The sequence below is a fragment of the Penicillium roqueforti genome (assembly GCF_015533775.1).
Source record: "Penicillium roqueforti strain LCP96 04111 chromosome Unknown scaffold_23, whole genome shotgun sequence".
NCBI lineage: Eukaryota > Fungi > Ascomycota > Eurotiomycetes > Eurotiales > Aspergillaceae > Penicillium > Penicillium roqueforti.
The window spans coordinates 321,964-336,265 of record NW_024067587.1 but is presented as its reverse complement, the minus strand read 5'-3'; the positions used below and the strand labels follow the sequence as shown (position 1 = coordinate 336,265).

The 14,302-nt window shown below is 49.4% G+C and overlaps 7 protein-coding genes across 7 annotated transcripts; 2 read left to right on the top strand and 5 right to left on the bottom strand.

The window, feature by feature from the left end:
* Positions 1-194: 194 nt before the first annotated feature.
* On the bottom strand, positions 195-1,065 carry LCP9604111_7500 (Rab family GTPase; the record flags this gene model as incomplete). The annotated part of the gene is made up of 2 exons (XM_039075540.1): positions 195-947; positions 997-1,065. 2 exons carry the CDS (start codon positions 1,063-1,065, stop codon positions 195-197), a joined length of 822 nt encoding a protein of 273 aa, XP_038926617.1.
* Positions 1,066-1,429: 364 nt separating this feature from the next.
* Positions 1,430-3,733, top strand: LCP9604111_7499 (uncharacterized protein; the record flags this gene model as incomplete). Its single annotated transcript, XM_039075537.1, has 2 exons — positions 1,430-1,442; positions 1,500-3,733. The coding sequence occupies 2 exons, from the start codon at positions 1,430-1,432 to the stop codon at positions 3,731-3,733; spliced, it is 2,247 nt and encodes a 748-aa protein (XP_038926616.1).
* Positions 3,734-4,159: 426 nt separating this feature from the next.
* Positions 4,160-6,406, bottom strand: LCP9604111_7498 (uncharacterized protein; the record flags this gene model as incomplete). The annotated part of the gene is made up of 1 exon (XM_039075536.1): positions 4,160-6,406. The coding sequence occupies one exon, from the start codon at positions 6,404-6,406 to the stop codon at positions 4,160-4,162; it is 2,247 nt and encodes a 748-aa protein (XP_038926615.1).
* A 660-nt stretch (positions 6,407-7,066) lies between these two features.
* LCP9604111_7497 (aldo/keto reductase) lies at positions 7,067-8,087 on the bottom strand (the record flags this gene model as incomplete). Its single annotated transcript, XM_039075535.1, has 3 exons — positions 7,067-7,613; positions 7,680-7,960; positions 8,025-8,087. The coding sequence occupies 3 exons, from the start codon at positions 8,085-8,087 to the stop codon at positions 7,067-7,069; spliced, it is 891 nt and encodes a 296-aa protein (XP_038926614.1).
* A 339-nt stretch (positions 8,088-8,426) lies between these two features.
* Positions 8,427-10,552, top strand: LCP9604111_7496 (uncharacterized protein; the record flags this gene model as incomplete). Its single annotated transcript, XM_039075534.1, has 6 exons — positions 8,427-8,778; positions 8,833-8,842; positions 8,891-8,921; positions 8,984-9,134; positions 9,185-10,290; positions 10,352-10,552. 6 exons carry the CDS (start codon positions 8,427-8,429, stop codon positions 10,550-10,552), a joined length of 1,851 nt encoding a protein of 616 aa, XP_038926613.1.
* Positions 10,553-10,946: 394 nt separating this feature from the next.
* Positions 10,947-12,017, bottom strand: LCP9604111_7495 (uncharacterized protein; the record flags this gene model as incomplete). The annotated part of the gene is made up of 7 exons (XM_039075533.1): positions 10,947-11,056; positions 11,112-11,438; positions 11,499-11,513; positions 11,594-11,607; positions 11,666-11,700; positions 11,780-11,799; positions 11,978-12,017. The coding sequence occupies 7 exons, from the start codon at positions 12,015-12,017 to the stop codon at positions 10,947-10,949; spliced, it is 561 nt and encodes a 186-aa protein (XP_038926612.1).
* Positions 12,018-12,601: 584 nt separating this feature from the next.
* Positions 12,602-14,302, bottom strand: LCP9604111_7494 (WD domain protein; the record flags this gene model as incomplete). The annotated part of the gene is made up of 2 exons (XM_039075532.1): positions 12,602-14,075; positions 14,139-14,302. The coding sequence occupies 2 exons, from the start codon at positions 14,300-14,302 to the stop codon at positions 12,602-12,604; spliced, it is 1,638 nt and encodes a 545-aa protein (XP_038926611.1).

Here is a 14,302-nt window from a genome sequence, read left to right as displayed (position 1 = left end):
GTAATTGTATCAACCCGGACAATTCAACTTTACTTCTGTATTTGTAAAGAAAAATGCAATGTTATCAGAGATACTAGAGTCTTCATTTCGATCGTTATAGCCACGCTTAGTGTCTGGTAACAACTTAGTTCAATAGTGATGAAGATGTGTCCGGGCCAGATGTTGCTGACTATTTATTATTACGGGCTGTGGATTTAGCAACATCCCCCGGTCCAACTGTTGCCACCTTTGCGCATAGCATCATCCATTCCCAATGTGACGGTTCTAGGGATGCCCGTGTTTGCTCCTCCCGAGGCTCCGAACCCTTTCACACCGCTTCGCCGATCATTGAGGTCGTATTTTCCCGTTTCAATGTTACGATAGATCCTCTCAGCAACTTCCAGGAACGCTCGTTCAACGCCATCCCCAGATTTGGCGCTCGTTTCAACATAGCGAACCACATTGTTCAAGCGGCACCATTCTTCGGCCTCCTCCTGGGTGACCTGCCTTTGATTTGATCCAGAACTGGCCCCCGTCAGATCAGTCTTATTACCGACCAAAATAACAACGATGCCATCTTCTGCAATATGCCGTAGATCCTGCAGCCACTGAGTGCAAGATATAAAGGTCGAGTGTCTGGATATATCAAAGACTAGGAGAGCGCCAGAGGCACCCCTGAAGTAAGAGCGGGTGATAGACTTGTATGTCTCTTGTCCAGCAGTATCCCACAGTGATAGTTTCATGCGCTTTTGATTGGGGGAACCTTGTGGTTTTCGTGGAGGGGTAGGAAGACCAGAGGTGGTAGACGCTTCTGGAAATGTATCACCCGACGATCCGGTAGAGGGCTCATCAAGTTCTAGCTCCAGTGAAGCTGGAGGACCAACTGGCACAATTCGCGACCCGAACTCGACACCAATGGTCACATCATGAGATGGGGAAAAACGGCCTTCACAAAGTCGGACGGTGAGCTATTGTTCAGTTAGCGTAGGTCCAAGGTCCAAGGCTGATAGCACTTACGCTGGACTTGCCAGTGCCAGAGTCACCAATGCAGACAAGCTTAGCAATATAATCCCATGGCTGTGACATGGAGAGAGTAGAAAAAAATCCAGAATCAGAAATGGGGAAAGAAAGCGAAGGTCAGTTTACCTACGACGTATGTCGATTTGGAGACCTCATGGTTATCAGCTGAGTCATCTATCAAGCCTGACGTGCCCGAATGACGCTTTCATCAGCTGCGTGACCCTAGCCCTTCACCTTATCCCAGGCACCACACACATCCTCTCTCCTAGATTTGGCATATCTCAAACAAATTCAAAGTCTTTCCTCTTACCCTCTCTTCCCTTTACTCTCTAATATCCGACCGTACTTGATTTCCTCGACATATTTCCTTTAGTGATCTATCACTGGTCCTGTCCCACTCACCGTACTTTCTTCGTTACGATAACAGGCCATGTTCTCTGAATGTAAGAACTGGAAGATCCTGAGTATTAGAAGACTATATGGCTAACACTTCGCTTTAGATGCCTCCCGATTCCTTGCTCAGTCACAGTCACGAGTAACCTCTCGACCAGATGAGGTTCAAAGAACGGGCCGTAGCCGCCCTGGTCAACATCAAGGCAACCCTCGACACCCCTCATCGCGCTCCTTCTTACGACCTACCGATCCTTATCGACCGGGTGCATCCCAGACAGCTCAATTTCCTTTTGCCCCTCGCAGCTCGGTTCAACAAGCTCCCCTCTTCTTCAGTGCCACTGATGAGTTCCGAGAGGAAGATGACGAAACAGAACGTGAGCGAGAAATAGCTGATTTCTATGCACTCCAACGATCAAGGCGGCATTTTGGCGACAGCAACTTGAAAGAATCTTCAGAACTTGAGGATTCTGAACGTTCAGGTCTTGAGGAAAGCTCACCATATAACGATCGCCCTGGCAAAGGCATCAAGAGCTCATGGCGGGGAGAAGAAGGTGTTTTTGGTGCCCGTCCTTTTCCTATCGAGTCTGTGGCAGAAGCTCCAGAGCACGAACAGGCACCTCGGTCCAGCCCAAGCAGTAGCAAAGTTCGAGGCCATCTAGTTGATATCGGTCTGGAGGATTCTTTACGGGCCGATTTTGACGATGATCAGACGTTATCCAGTCCCGGTGCTCACGACCCACCTGTTCAGCGATTCCGAGAACGAGAATTACTGAAGGAGCACTCTGGTACCAGCCAGCATGGATTTACTGGCGAACAGGCTGAGATTTTATCGCAAGACGTTCCACGGCCGCCCAGCTCGGCAAGTTCATTTCCAACAACGGTTTCACCGCTAGCCTCAGAAAACACAGTGCACGACGCCTTTTGGGGCCATTTATTTTTGATATCTCTCGCGGGATTATTTGCTTCTGCATTTCTCGTATATCTTCACACATCTACCCCGTCTGGAGACAAATCAAGATGGGGGGATACAATCTACATGACTGTCCATCGATCGTTCTTCCTCCTCGGGATATATACTATTGTATCGGTTCTTGTGTCCCTTCTTTGGTTGGCGTTACTACGATCCTATGTGCGACTTCTAGTCCATGTGATTCTAGTCGCCGTTCCCACTATATTATACTCTTTCTCCTTGTATCCTTTCATCTCAAGTTTCAAGGGACCGTGGCATGGCACCAGTATCCAAGACAAGGCGATGAGGTGGGGCTCTGCTGTCCCGTTTCTCATAGCTACCATGTGGATCTACAATGTTGTGCGTGGCCGTCAGTCTATAGGGAAGGCCATAGGCATTCTTGAATTTGCCTGTCGAATCTTGGCCGCCAATCCCGAGCTGCTTGCTCTTGGTCTGGGTGCCCTAATCTGCGTTGTCTCCTGGACGTGGATCTGGATGCTGATGTTCACTCGTGTCTTCTTGGGCGGCCACCTTGTTAGCTCAAGATCGTTCATCATTGACGTGGGTAGCTGGTGGCTCGCTATCTATTTCGTTGTAGTTTATCTATGGTCGGTCGGCGTCATCGCAGGCATCCAGCGTGCTGTCACCGCTGCAACAGTGAGCCAGTGGTATTTCCACCGTTTGGCCACACCCGCGCCCACCTCGAGGCAGATTGTTCAGGCAGCCATCGTTCATGCCGCCACAACTCTCTTTGGCACGATCTCTTTGTCCAGACTACTCGGGCTACTGGTTCGACTTCCTCTTCTATTGCTACCAGATCGCATCTGCTCGTTGCTTAGCCTCTTCGCCTATTCACTCGTTCCCACCCCAATTACTTACTTGACCAATCCTCTTTCTCTCACCTATGCAGCGATTCATTCGCAACCTCTTGCCGCCTCCTCCCGGGGTTTGAGCCAAATGACTGTCCTTGCCCCATCGGCGGCCTCCACGTCTTTAAACCCCCGTTCATATTCTCGGTCTCCCAGGAGCTCTGGGTCTTTACTCTCATACAGGCTGTCTAAATTGATCCTCTACGCTGCCCGCTTCATAATGTCCTTGGCTTTAGGGTTCGGCGGTTGGGTGACTACTGCTCGAAGCCTGACAATGTCGGCATCCGGTGGTACCATTCGTGGCAGTCTTTATGCCTACGTCGTCGGCCTTATTGCTGGAACAATTGGTTGGACCACACTGGGCGCAATGGAAGGTGTGATCGCAGATATTGTAGACGCAGCGGTTATTTGCTGGGCAAGCGAGGTCGGTATTTACGGCAGAGAAGCCCGGTATTGCCGCGAGGCTGGTTGGCTCTTTGGTGACTCGCAGCCTCACCTAGGGCATGAATATCAAGAGGTCTAGGTCGTTTTTTTTTTGTCGTTCTTTCTTCATCTTATAAGTCCCTAACGCATTCTCTCTCATGGTTATGACATTTGCAACAATCCTTTGTACCATTGAGCGTTTTAAAACATTCCTATATACTTTAGCGAAATTCCTAACTCTCAAGTAGAAGACTTGACAGGCAAATACATTCTACATTTATATCTCGGTTGTACGCGATTCCAAAGCAGCTAGCTCTCTGGGAAAATAATTTATTCTTTTGCATGTCCCATGGTATATTCGAATTGCAAATAGCTGCATGAAAATCCAGGGCTCGTGGTATCATGAGAAAATATAAAGAGAAAGGAAATGACTTGTGCGGGAAAAAAGACAAGGCCTCCCCTGAGACGCCATATGAAGCATATTCCGAGCGACGAGGAGAACAAAGGAGAAATTATGAAACATGAATCAGAGACCAAGACGTCCATTCCACTCTACTCGTTCTTTCGAGCACCATTCTTTCAGCAGGGACCAGCCAAACCGAACAACTTCGATGGGCGGGGTAGTGCCACCAAATGGTAGGAAATAGCCTCCAGCATAATCTCCAGCCCTGAGGGATGATCGGCCTCTTTCCGAATAATTTCGAGATCGCTGCGACCAGATCGTGGGGAACTCACGCCCAAGGACATCTTCAGAAAGACCCCGGGTGCCCTCTACCCATAGTCTCTGGGAATCCCTGTAGGACTCAGGAAGACGAGCCTTCAGTTCTGAAAATTCCTTCCTGCTTTTCCTGTTCTCGTCCGACAGGGCTGCGTTTCCATCACTCCCAGGCGTAGGAAACGGGGTGTGCTCCCCAGGAATTGGGCTTACAGCGAGGCGTTCAAGATCGAGAGTGTGAATGGCAGTCCAGGACACAGCCCCAAGGAGCAAACAGAGACTGTTTAATGCCGGATATGGTACACTGTTCTTTCTGACCACACGCCAGTATGGCACAATAGACAGCCATGTCGAGGAATCGCCGACCTGGCGTGACGAAGCTTTGGCCTGGTCGTTCGCTACAAATGCCATAATAAAGGACAACAACGCTTCGATTGCAGTCACAACGGCTAGCTTTTCGTCAGTGACCGAGGTTCCGGTTTTGGAGGTATGCCGCTCTGCGGCATGTTTCAATTCACGCCCGATGCTAGCAAACCTTTGCCACTCATCCCACCATAACTGCCGCTCATTGCGCGTACGACCATCTCCCTGTGTCGGAGAAACTTTCAGGGTTGACCCGGGATCAACGGATTGACGTTTGTTGGCGGGATTGGGAGGATTCTTGCCATCGGTCCCATCGGTCTGTCCGAGATCATTTCGACGAGAGGCAGGAGGTTTTACGTCTTTCAGCGGCGTGATGGAAGCTGGTTTGGTTTTGTCATGGGTGATTGAATGAGAGGTCAGGTGTTGCTGAGGAACCGGCGTTCGAGGCTTTTCAGGTAAGGTTTTTGGCTCCCTTGAATGACCAGCTTCAGGACCAAGAGCTTCCTCAGTCTCATGCTTCTTGCCCTTCGGATCCGCGAATGTGTGCCCACGAGACGAACCAGTATCTCCTCCCCTCTTCCTGGGATGAGAGATATCATCACGATCTGTATCCTGGCTAACCGGTGAATCGGACAGATGGGCTTTCCTTTTACCAGAGAATTTAAGCAGAGCTTCGACACGCTTTCGGTTTGCTCTTCCGTACCGCAGTTTGGTAAGAAGCTGCATCTTTTGTGGGTCGGCACGAGTGTGGTCTCTTGTATGTTCGTGGATATTGGATTCTTTGGCAGGCAATCCTTTTCCTGCCCGACTATTGCGAGACGGTGAACGGTCCTCAAGGCGAGCCAACTCCCTTTCGATGTCTGGGGGGAGAGTAGGAGACAGCAAGCGCGGAAGTCTAGGGCCACCCGATGTCGGTGGGAGAGTAGGCGAAAGAAGTGTGGGGAGCTTGGGGGAGTGTAATTTGGCAGGGCAGGGCTCTCGGTGTGTCTCTTTCTCGGGAGAGAGCCGCAGTTTCTTTATATGATGTGCCTCGGACTTCTTAGTTGCTGAGGGGTTATGGTATTCAGGTTCCGGCCCAGACGGCCGTTTCTGGCCCGCTCTTTCGGGAGAGAGACGCGTATGTGACTTTGGCGGCATTCGAGGCAATTTAGTCTTATCGTTATTCTTGAGGGGTTCTGAAGATATCATCTGTCGTCTTTCTTCGGACTTGGCGGAGCTTGATACGCCTCGGCTACCCGCTTCGAGGCCAACGGGGGATGCGACAGGGCCACTGGTCTTCTGAGTCTTGTAGTCCTTTAGGCTAATCTTCTTTTTGGCCACTGTTTCCCTTGAACTTTCTCCAACGCTTGGGGCTGTTGATCGATCGGCCATCATGCGCCCTGTTTCGTCTGACCAGTCCCCGACCGCTAGAAGCAATGAGTCTGTGTCGTGGTGTGTCAAGAAGGTCATATATTGTAGTTGCTGCTCCTCCAAGCTGAAGGGTCTGTCATGCCCTACAGCCCAATTGTTGGCGGGCCGGTTCCCCGGGTTAAAGGGCGTTTTGGTCGGAAATGTGAGTAAATATGGAACGGGGGGGAGAACGTCGTCCGAGAGGTGCTGTAATCGTTGGTCAAGAACTTCACGGTCCGACGTGGAGGAACTCGCAGCTCGGAGGTTTGTAGTGGTTTGGGAATGGCGTTTCTCGTTCACCGACATCGCAGTGCGCAGGGTTTCGCGAATTGTTCTTCCACAAGAGATGCTAGGATGATACGCGCTTCAAGCACAATTTGGGCCGAAGTCTATCACCGAGTCCTGTTGCTCGAGTCGGTATGGCGAGTTGCCTGGTGATAGTCAACGCATTGAGTTAAGTGAAGGATAGTGGATGTACAAGATCCGGCCTTGTTCAGGTGCCGAATAATCAGGGCATCCTATCACTATCGCGCGTGGGGGGGGTGTTCCCATAACCCTGGGATTTCGAAGCCACGCAATTGGGAGGGAGAACTAAACACAGGGTAACAAAGAAAAAGTGGGATGTGTCACAATGAGAGGGTGACCTCTTTCCATTAAGGAGCGAGAGATGGGAAATGTCCCCGGATAGAATGAAAGAGACCGATGAATTGGAGAAGGTTACGTTAGGTCGGTTACGGTGTTGCTTATCGGCTTATCGTTACCGTATAATTTCATTACATACAGCCCTGGAGGTACTTGCACATCTATTGATGAGGATATATAAAGTCTCGAACACTTATGTACATGCACATGCACATGCACATATGTATATGTAGGATGTATGTGCCTTGTCGGCCTGGTAGGATGTAGGGAATGAATATGTAGAAGTTACTCCATGCCAGGGTTGTGTTGTTGAAGCCTCACCGTTCAGGAACGGTCATCATCGGCAAACTTCTCACGCCAGAATGCACGGTAATGTTTCTGCTCGCCAACCTTGGAGATCTCATCAACCTCTTGAGGAGTCAGTTTGAATGTAAACGTGCGCAAATAGCCGTTCAGGCGGGATTCTTTGCCACTAGTGGTAATAGCCACACAGCCACGGTCAATTATCCAGCGCAACAAGATCTCGGACTGGCTGACTGCATACTTGGTGGCCAAGGAAGAGAGCAGAGGGTCCAATGGACCACCCTGGGCCCGGGTGGCAGGGGTGAGACCCCCATAACTAACAGTCTTGATACCCTTACTCTCTTGGTAGGGAACAAGATTGCCACGTTGAAGGTAAGGATGGAACTCAATCTGATTCACAGATGGTACCACTTTAGCGGTCTCGAGAATGGTCTCCAAGTCGCTTTGTAAGAAATTGGACACGCCAATGGACCGGGCTTTCCCAGATGCCTTTACTTGCTCCATTGCGGCCCAGGCAGCTTGAAGTACATCCTTGGACTTTGCGAAGTACGGAGCATGGATCAAGTACCTGCTCCATTGATTAGAAGCAGTCCCCGGGCGAGCCATTACTCACATCACGTTGGAGTTGACTTACAGATCCACATAGTCAAGTTGGAGCTTCTTGAGACTGGTATCAATAGCCTGAGGAATATCGGCAATATTGGTGATGACCTTAGTCGTCACGGTGAGTTTATCTCGAGATACCCCGCTTTCTTTAATTGCCTGCCCCAGTTCCTCCTCGGTTTGGTAGACCTCAGCTCCATCGAGGTGGTAGTATCCTAGCTTCGTTGCCATCTTGATCGATTCGACCAATTCATGATTGATACCGATGTCAGCGGACTTCTTAAACCACGCGGTACCAGTGCCATATCCAAGCTGTATTTGTTAGAGAATATTGCCCATAGTATCTATGAATGTGGGGTAATGATAGATAACTCACGATAGGGACCGAGGTACCGTCATTGAGATCCAATGTAGGAATAGATGAAATAATGTTTGCCATGATTCCAAGGTGTTCCAAAAGAGTAATATAGGATGATGAAAGGTGTTGTAAGGGATACTTGGGCCGTGGTACCTGGGGGAGGAGGGGCTTGTCCACGCTAGACCCGTGGACTGGGCAATGATTAATAATGTCAATTATGTCATTTCTAACCTCCCGGGAGCTGCCTCCAGAGCTCTCCATACTTCCAGTGGCCACTACCTTCACTTGGATCCATATCCCCGAATTACTTGGTCTCTCCCTCTCTCTATGAACTTCCGTCTGCTCGCCGCATGTTCAAGAAATTGGTATATGTTTCCACGCAGCTTTCGGCCACCGTCGGTTCGGAACCGTTTAAACCAAATGGTATCACATCTTTCGACTGCCGGGATCTCCCTTGCTGAGTTACCGAAATCAAATATTTTCACATCTAAATTACCCCATGATCCGGCTTTCGATACACCGGAATTGTCTCATAAGGCCCCAAGGGAAACTTTGGGGCCTCGCATGGTCAATGGAGCTTTGTTCACATATATTCGCCCAGAGCAGACTGCCGAGCCAGAACTACTAGGAGTCAGTTCGAAAGCGATGAATGACTTGGGATTGAAGCCAGGCGAGGAACAAACGTCTCAATTCAAGGCACTAGTCTCCGGGAATGAGATTTGGTGGAACGAGGAACAGGGTGGAATCTACCCATGGGCACAGTGTTATGGAGGTCAGTACCCACGTTGTCATGCCCGAGAAACCCAGATGAAACTAACCTGCTCAGGCTGGCAATTGTAAGCTACGGAGGAAGCTAGATGTGACTTACAGCTGACAACATGCAGCGGTTCATGGGCTGGACAGCTCGGAGACGGGGTAAGCTAATGGATTAACATGAGTTCTCAGTTCACTAGAAATACTAATGATTGACAAAATAGCGTGCAATCAGTCTCTTCGAATGCACCAACCCTCAGACAAATACCCGGTATGAGCTGCAACTGAAAGGAGCAGGCAAAACACCCTATTCACGTTTTGCAGACGGCAAAGCTGTCCTCCGGTCAAGTATCCGTGAATATGTGGTTTCAGAAGGTAAGTAAAGCTGTATGAAACCCAAGGATAGACCACTGAAACATTGCTAGCTCTATCTGCCCTCGGTATACCAACCACTCGGGCACTCTCACTCACCTTGATTCCCAATGCCAAGGTATTGCGAGAGCGTCTTGAACCAGGAGCAATTGTTGCTCGTTTTGCTGAAACTTGGCTAAGAATCGGCACCTTTGATCTACTTCGTGTTCGCGGAGATCGTGAGTTGATCAGGAAGCTTGCGACATATGTTGCAGAAGACGTTTTTAGCGGATGGGAATCCCTTCCCGCCATTGTATCGCTGGGTGACCAGCAGTCTTCCACGCAAATCGATAATCCTCGTAGGGGTATCCCCGGCGATCAAGTACAAGAACACCAGGATGTACAAGAAAATCGATTTGCTAGACTGTATCGAGAAATCGCTCGCCGCAATGCTAAGACAGTGGCTGCATGGCAGGCCTACGGCTTCATGAATGGCGTGCTAAACACCGACAACACATCCATTTATGGCTTGTCACTGGACTACGGCCCATTTGCGTTTATGGACAACTTTGATCCCCACTACACACCGAACCACGATGACCATATGCTGCGATACGCATATCGCAACCAACCCAGCATTATCTGGTGGAATCTGGTCCGACTTGGAGAGTCATTAGGTGAGTTGATTGGGGCCGGAAATCAGGTTGACGAGGAAAGCTTCGTCAATAACGGGGTGACGAAGGAATTTGAACCGGAACTCATCAAGCGTGCGGAGAAAGTTATCGAGCGTGTGGGTGAGGAGTTCAAAGCAGTATTCCTAAACGAATACAAGCGCTTGATGGGCCAAAGGCTAGGACTCAAAACACAGGCCGAGTCAGACTTCCAGATACTTTTTTCGGATATGCTAGACACACTCGAAGCACTTGAACTGGACTTCAACCACTTCTTCCGCCGGCTCTCAGGGCTGCCTCTATCCAATCTGGAGACCGAAGAAGGCCGAAGGGAAGCAGCCTCGGTCTTCTTCCATGCTGAAGGTTTCGGTGGAATTGGATACACTGAGGCTACAGCTAGAGATCGCATTGCGAAATGGCTGGATATTTGGCGGCTTCGCGTCCTAGAGGACTGGGGCCCCGCAAACGACGAGGAAAGACAAAAGGCCATGAAATCAGTCAACCCGAACGTAAGTATCTGCTGAAATCTTCCTTTTGAAGTCCGGTGCCCATCGACTAACCTATTGATAGTTTGTGCCTCGAGGGTGGATTCTTGACGAGGTCATCGAGCGTGTGGAGCGCAAAGGAGACCGAGATATTCTAGGCCGGGTCATGCATATGTCTTTGAATCCATTCAACGATGAATGGGGTCTTCACAACGAAGAGGAAGAGCGTTTCTGCGGGGATGTCCCCAAGTACAAAAGGGCTATGATGTGCAGTTGCAGCTCGTAATCAAGCTACGAGCGCTATACCGATCTCAGTTCTCTGGGAGGCGAGTGTATGATATATGACTTTTTTAAGGAACCAGAACCGATTGGAGCTAGATAGCAAATGCATCGGCTCCCACGAGATAGCCTCGGAGAATTAAACGTGCAAATATGAGTATTTGCCAGACTCCCTACTTCACATTTTATACGCGTTATCATAAAACCCGCGAATTACCAAACAACCTAGGTAGGAGTCATCAAAGTTAGATCGTGTCAACCTTGTCAGGCGTTGATCTCTAATCATACATTTTCAGGAAAAAAAGAGAAATTCGTTTCGTGCATGCATGAAAAATGTCGTCCAATCCCATGGAAACTGTAGAAAGATGTTGACCAAAAGAGCAATGCAAGCAATGGGCACCCTAGTTAGGGCAAGCGGACTGAACGTGGCCGGGCTGCTTGCACTTGTAGCACATGCGCTCACCCTTGGCCTCAGTGGGGCAGTCGCGAGAGACATGGCCGACTTCGCCGCCTACTTACAAGTTAGTAGCATATTCCGGCGAATGAGAAAACCCGGAATAACTGACAGTTGTAGCACTTCTGACCCTGAGTGCAGTCACGGGCCATGTGGCCGAAGCCACCGCAGGAGTAGCAGGTCTGTTGGCGACCACCGGCACCACCTGGACCACTGAACCCACCACCGTAGCCGCCTCCAGCGCTGTAACCACCACTGTAGTTACCACCCTGGGAGCAGTTCCGCGCGATGTGGCCGACCTGTCCGCACTTGTAGCACTCCTGGGAACCACCACCGCTGTAGTTGCTGTCGCCTCCCTGAGGGCATTCGCGAGAAAGATGTCCGGTTTGGCCACAACGGTAGCACGACTTCTCCTTGGCAGGTTCCTGGCATTCGCGGCCTTTTTAAAAAAATGTTAGTCAAGTCCAAATAGAGTCCGCGATATTCAATTCCAACTTACTCAAGTGACCTTGGCCTGAAATTGTGATTGAATTGATTAGCAACGTTCTAATAACCAGTCCATAGATCCAATGGACGATTTTGAAGTGAGCGTACCGTTGCAATTGTAGCTATTGGAGGACTGGGTTAGCTTTTTGAATTGACAGATCAAAGGGAAAGAGAAATTACCAGGTAGGGTTTCCCTTCTTAGGGCAGTCCTTGGCCTAGAAAGAGCAGATAAGCTTCGAGTCTCCTTTTTTAAATCAAGTTTTCAAGAGGAAATCGGGCAAAGGTTGTAATTACCTGGTGGGAGGCCTCGCCGCCTATAAAAGAAGAGAGTTAGTAAATATCAGCTTGCGCAATAGATGTCGCAATAGAGCCCCGGATCCAATTCGAGTACCACAAGCTCTCCGAATGAATATGACGTATTCACAGGATTTGACCAAGCCGGTGCTTATTTCTCCCAGTCCAGGTTGCAGTAGAAGGGAAAAAAGAACTTACAGTTGAAACAGCCACCACGTCCTGCAGGAGGGAAGTCCATATTTGAATAAGGGGATTGGGAATTTTATAAGAGGGAAAGTAATAAGTCGTTAGGAATGAAGAAGTTGAAGAATCTGAAAAATATAATATTGTAGTGCGGGGAGAAATCTTCCCGCAAAGCTGACCGCCCTGAAGAGAGAAAGAGATGGACTTCTTTTTGATTCAGGATATTCTTGCTCGTCTGCTTCTTTCTCACTTGGATATTCTGTTTTCTGGGTATTCTGTTCTTCTCTGGATTCCCCCCAGTCCTCACCCGAGTTTTCTAGAATGGAAGTCATCACGGATTCAGAGAATGCCTGCCCTATCCCTTTTTTTATCCATTTGGAAAGGTGTAATGTAATGGATGAGACCGGAGAATGGAAAATAACAAAAGTCGAACAAAGATTCAGGGTCCAACTTTTATATATAGGAGAACAACCCCTGTCTTGCCAGGGTCCCCAGTCCAGGTGGGCTGAGTACCTTGTGCTACCGAACGCCCGCTAAACAACACGTCACAGCCAAGTTAGGGAATGATTCCGTCTTCATTATCTGTTGGCATACCTCGACACATGATATATATATATATATATATATATATATCTTGTGTTAGGTGAAGTCGTAACACTCAAGTAGCTGTGTTCCGGTCCTTTCTCGAAGGAGAAGTACCCGTTCATCATCAAATCCGATAGGCACAGTCACTTCTTGAGTTTCCAGATCCACACTGCCCAAACTGTGGTAAATCGGTCCTAATCCTGGTTCTGGTTCTGGCTCGGGTTCCCCGTCCTTGTTCCCAGCGTTGAGCTGAACACCGTTCTCCTCGAAGAATTTGCGGCTGCCCAGGGATGATATCGCCATCTCTAACTCCCATATCCGAATCTCATCCCCTCGAGAGCTTACAGAGACGGCTTTCCCGCGGTTGGTCACCTGAACAGCAGATACAGAAGAGGTGTGGCCCCAAAGTCGCCGGCCTCCTTGGACAAACAAAGATTCCAATGTAGATACAACAAGGTACATAGTCAACGTGTTATCGGCATGAGAGGTCAGCAAATATGGATGGGAATAGGACATAGAGGTTGGCGGCTGTTGATGTATGATAGACGGTGTCCCAGGGTCAATGGGAGGTTGATTGTCGACCGACTCGGTTGCAGAGTGCCGCCTTTTTCTGGATTGAAGTGGCCTCAATCCATATTGGGAATCCACTGTAGTGGCCAGTCGGGAATCGAGTTGTTGCCCATCTTTGCCTAGACGCAGTTCTTGTATCCCCTGAGACCACCCACAGCCAATGTGGAAGAAACTATACACAATAGTAGCGACAATTTCAAACGACGAAACTCTAAGAGATAGTGTCATGGGTGCAATCATGTTATCTGCCTTGAGGGAGGCAACCCGGAGGGGCTCTGAGGACTCGGCGGTTGCCCCCGGTTGATGGCTGCCAGGTTGCAGATTGTACAAGGTCAAATCTTTGTGCTGAGACACTACCATTAAATACGGCGACGATAGAGCAATTGCTGTTATAGCAGCATCACTGCGGCCGACATGAGAAGACTGCAAGTCTAGCTGGGATGTTTGAAGATACAAGACGAAGAGGCTGAAATGACCATTTTCCAGACCAACTGAGATCTCGATCTTATCTTGGATCTGACTTACTGCCAAGGCGGTTGGAGTCATAGGTGATGATCTCGATGGAGTTGACAAAGGAACTCTTGCGAGACAACATGCTGAATCTCTTGTGGTCCAAGCCCGGAGCCCGTGCGCTGAGTCTGCCGTAAAGACAATCCCAGCACAAAACTTGACTAGCGTAGGAGGGCATGGCGGCCGAGGAAACTCTACCTCGGTAACCCGACATAGCCCTTTGGACCAGTTATGTCTGAGCCGATACTGCCGTTTCCAATTGCCTTCCTGTGCCAAGTGCCCGTGGTCGAACCACGTTGCGACCTTGGGCGAATAATCTGTCTTGGATGGAAGGGTTGTGCGTCTAGTATTTGCAAGGCGGCGGGCACGGGGCCGCACCCATTGCGAGTAGTATTGCCTTTTCCATATCTCAGAGTCTCCACCAAGAACATGGAAGCGATGTGATAACCTGAGGTAGCAAGTTAGCGAGACCTACCGAGAAGGACCGACGAAAATGAGAGTATATATATACCTTTGACACACGTTAAGGGATGATACTGGTAGAAAAGACAGAATATGGAGCAGCAACTCATTGCTCAGACGAGACAGACGATCAACAGGCCTGATGTCGTTCCGAGTACGGATCCGCTTTTGCGGTAGATCGGAGTCCCAGTGGTCTCTGCATCGTTTAGACAT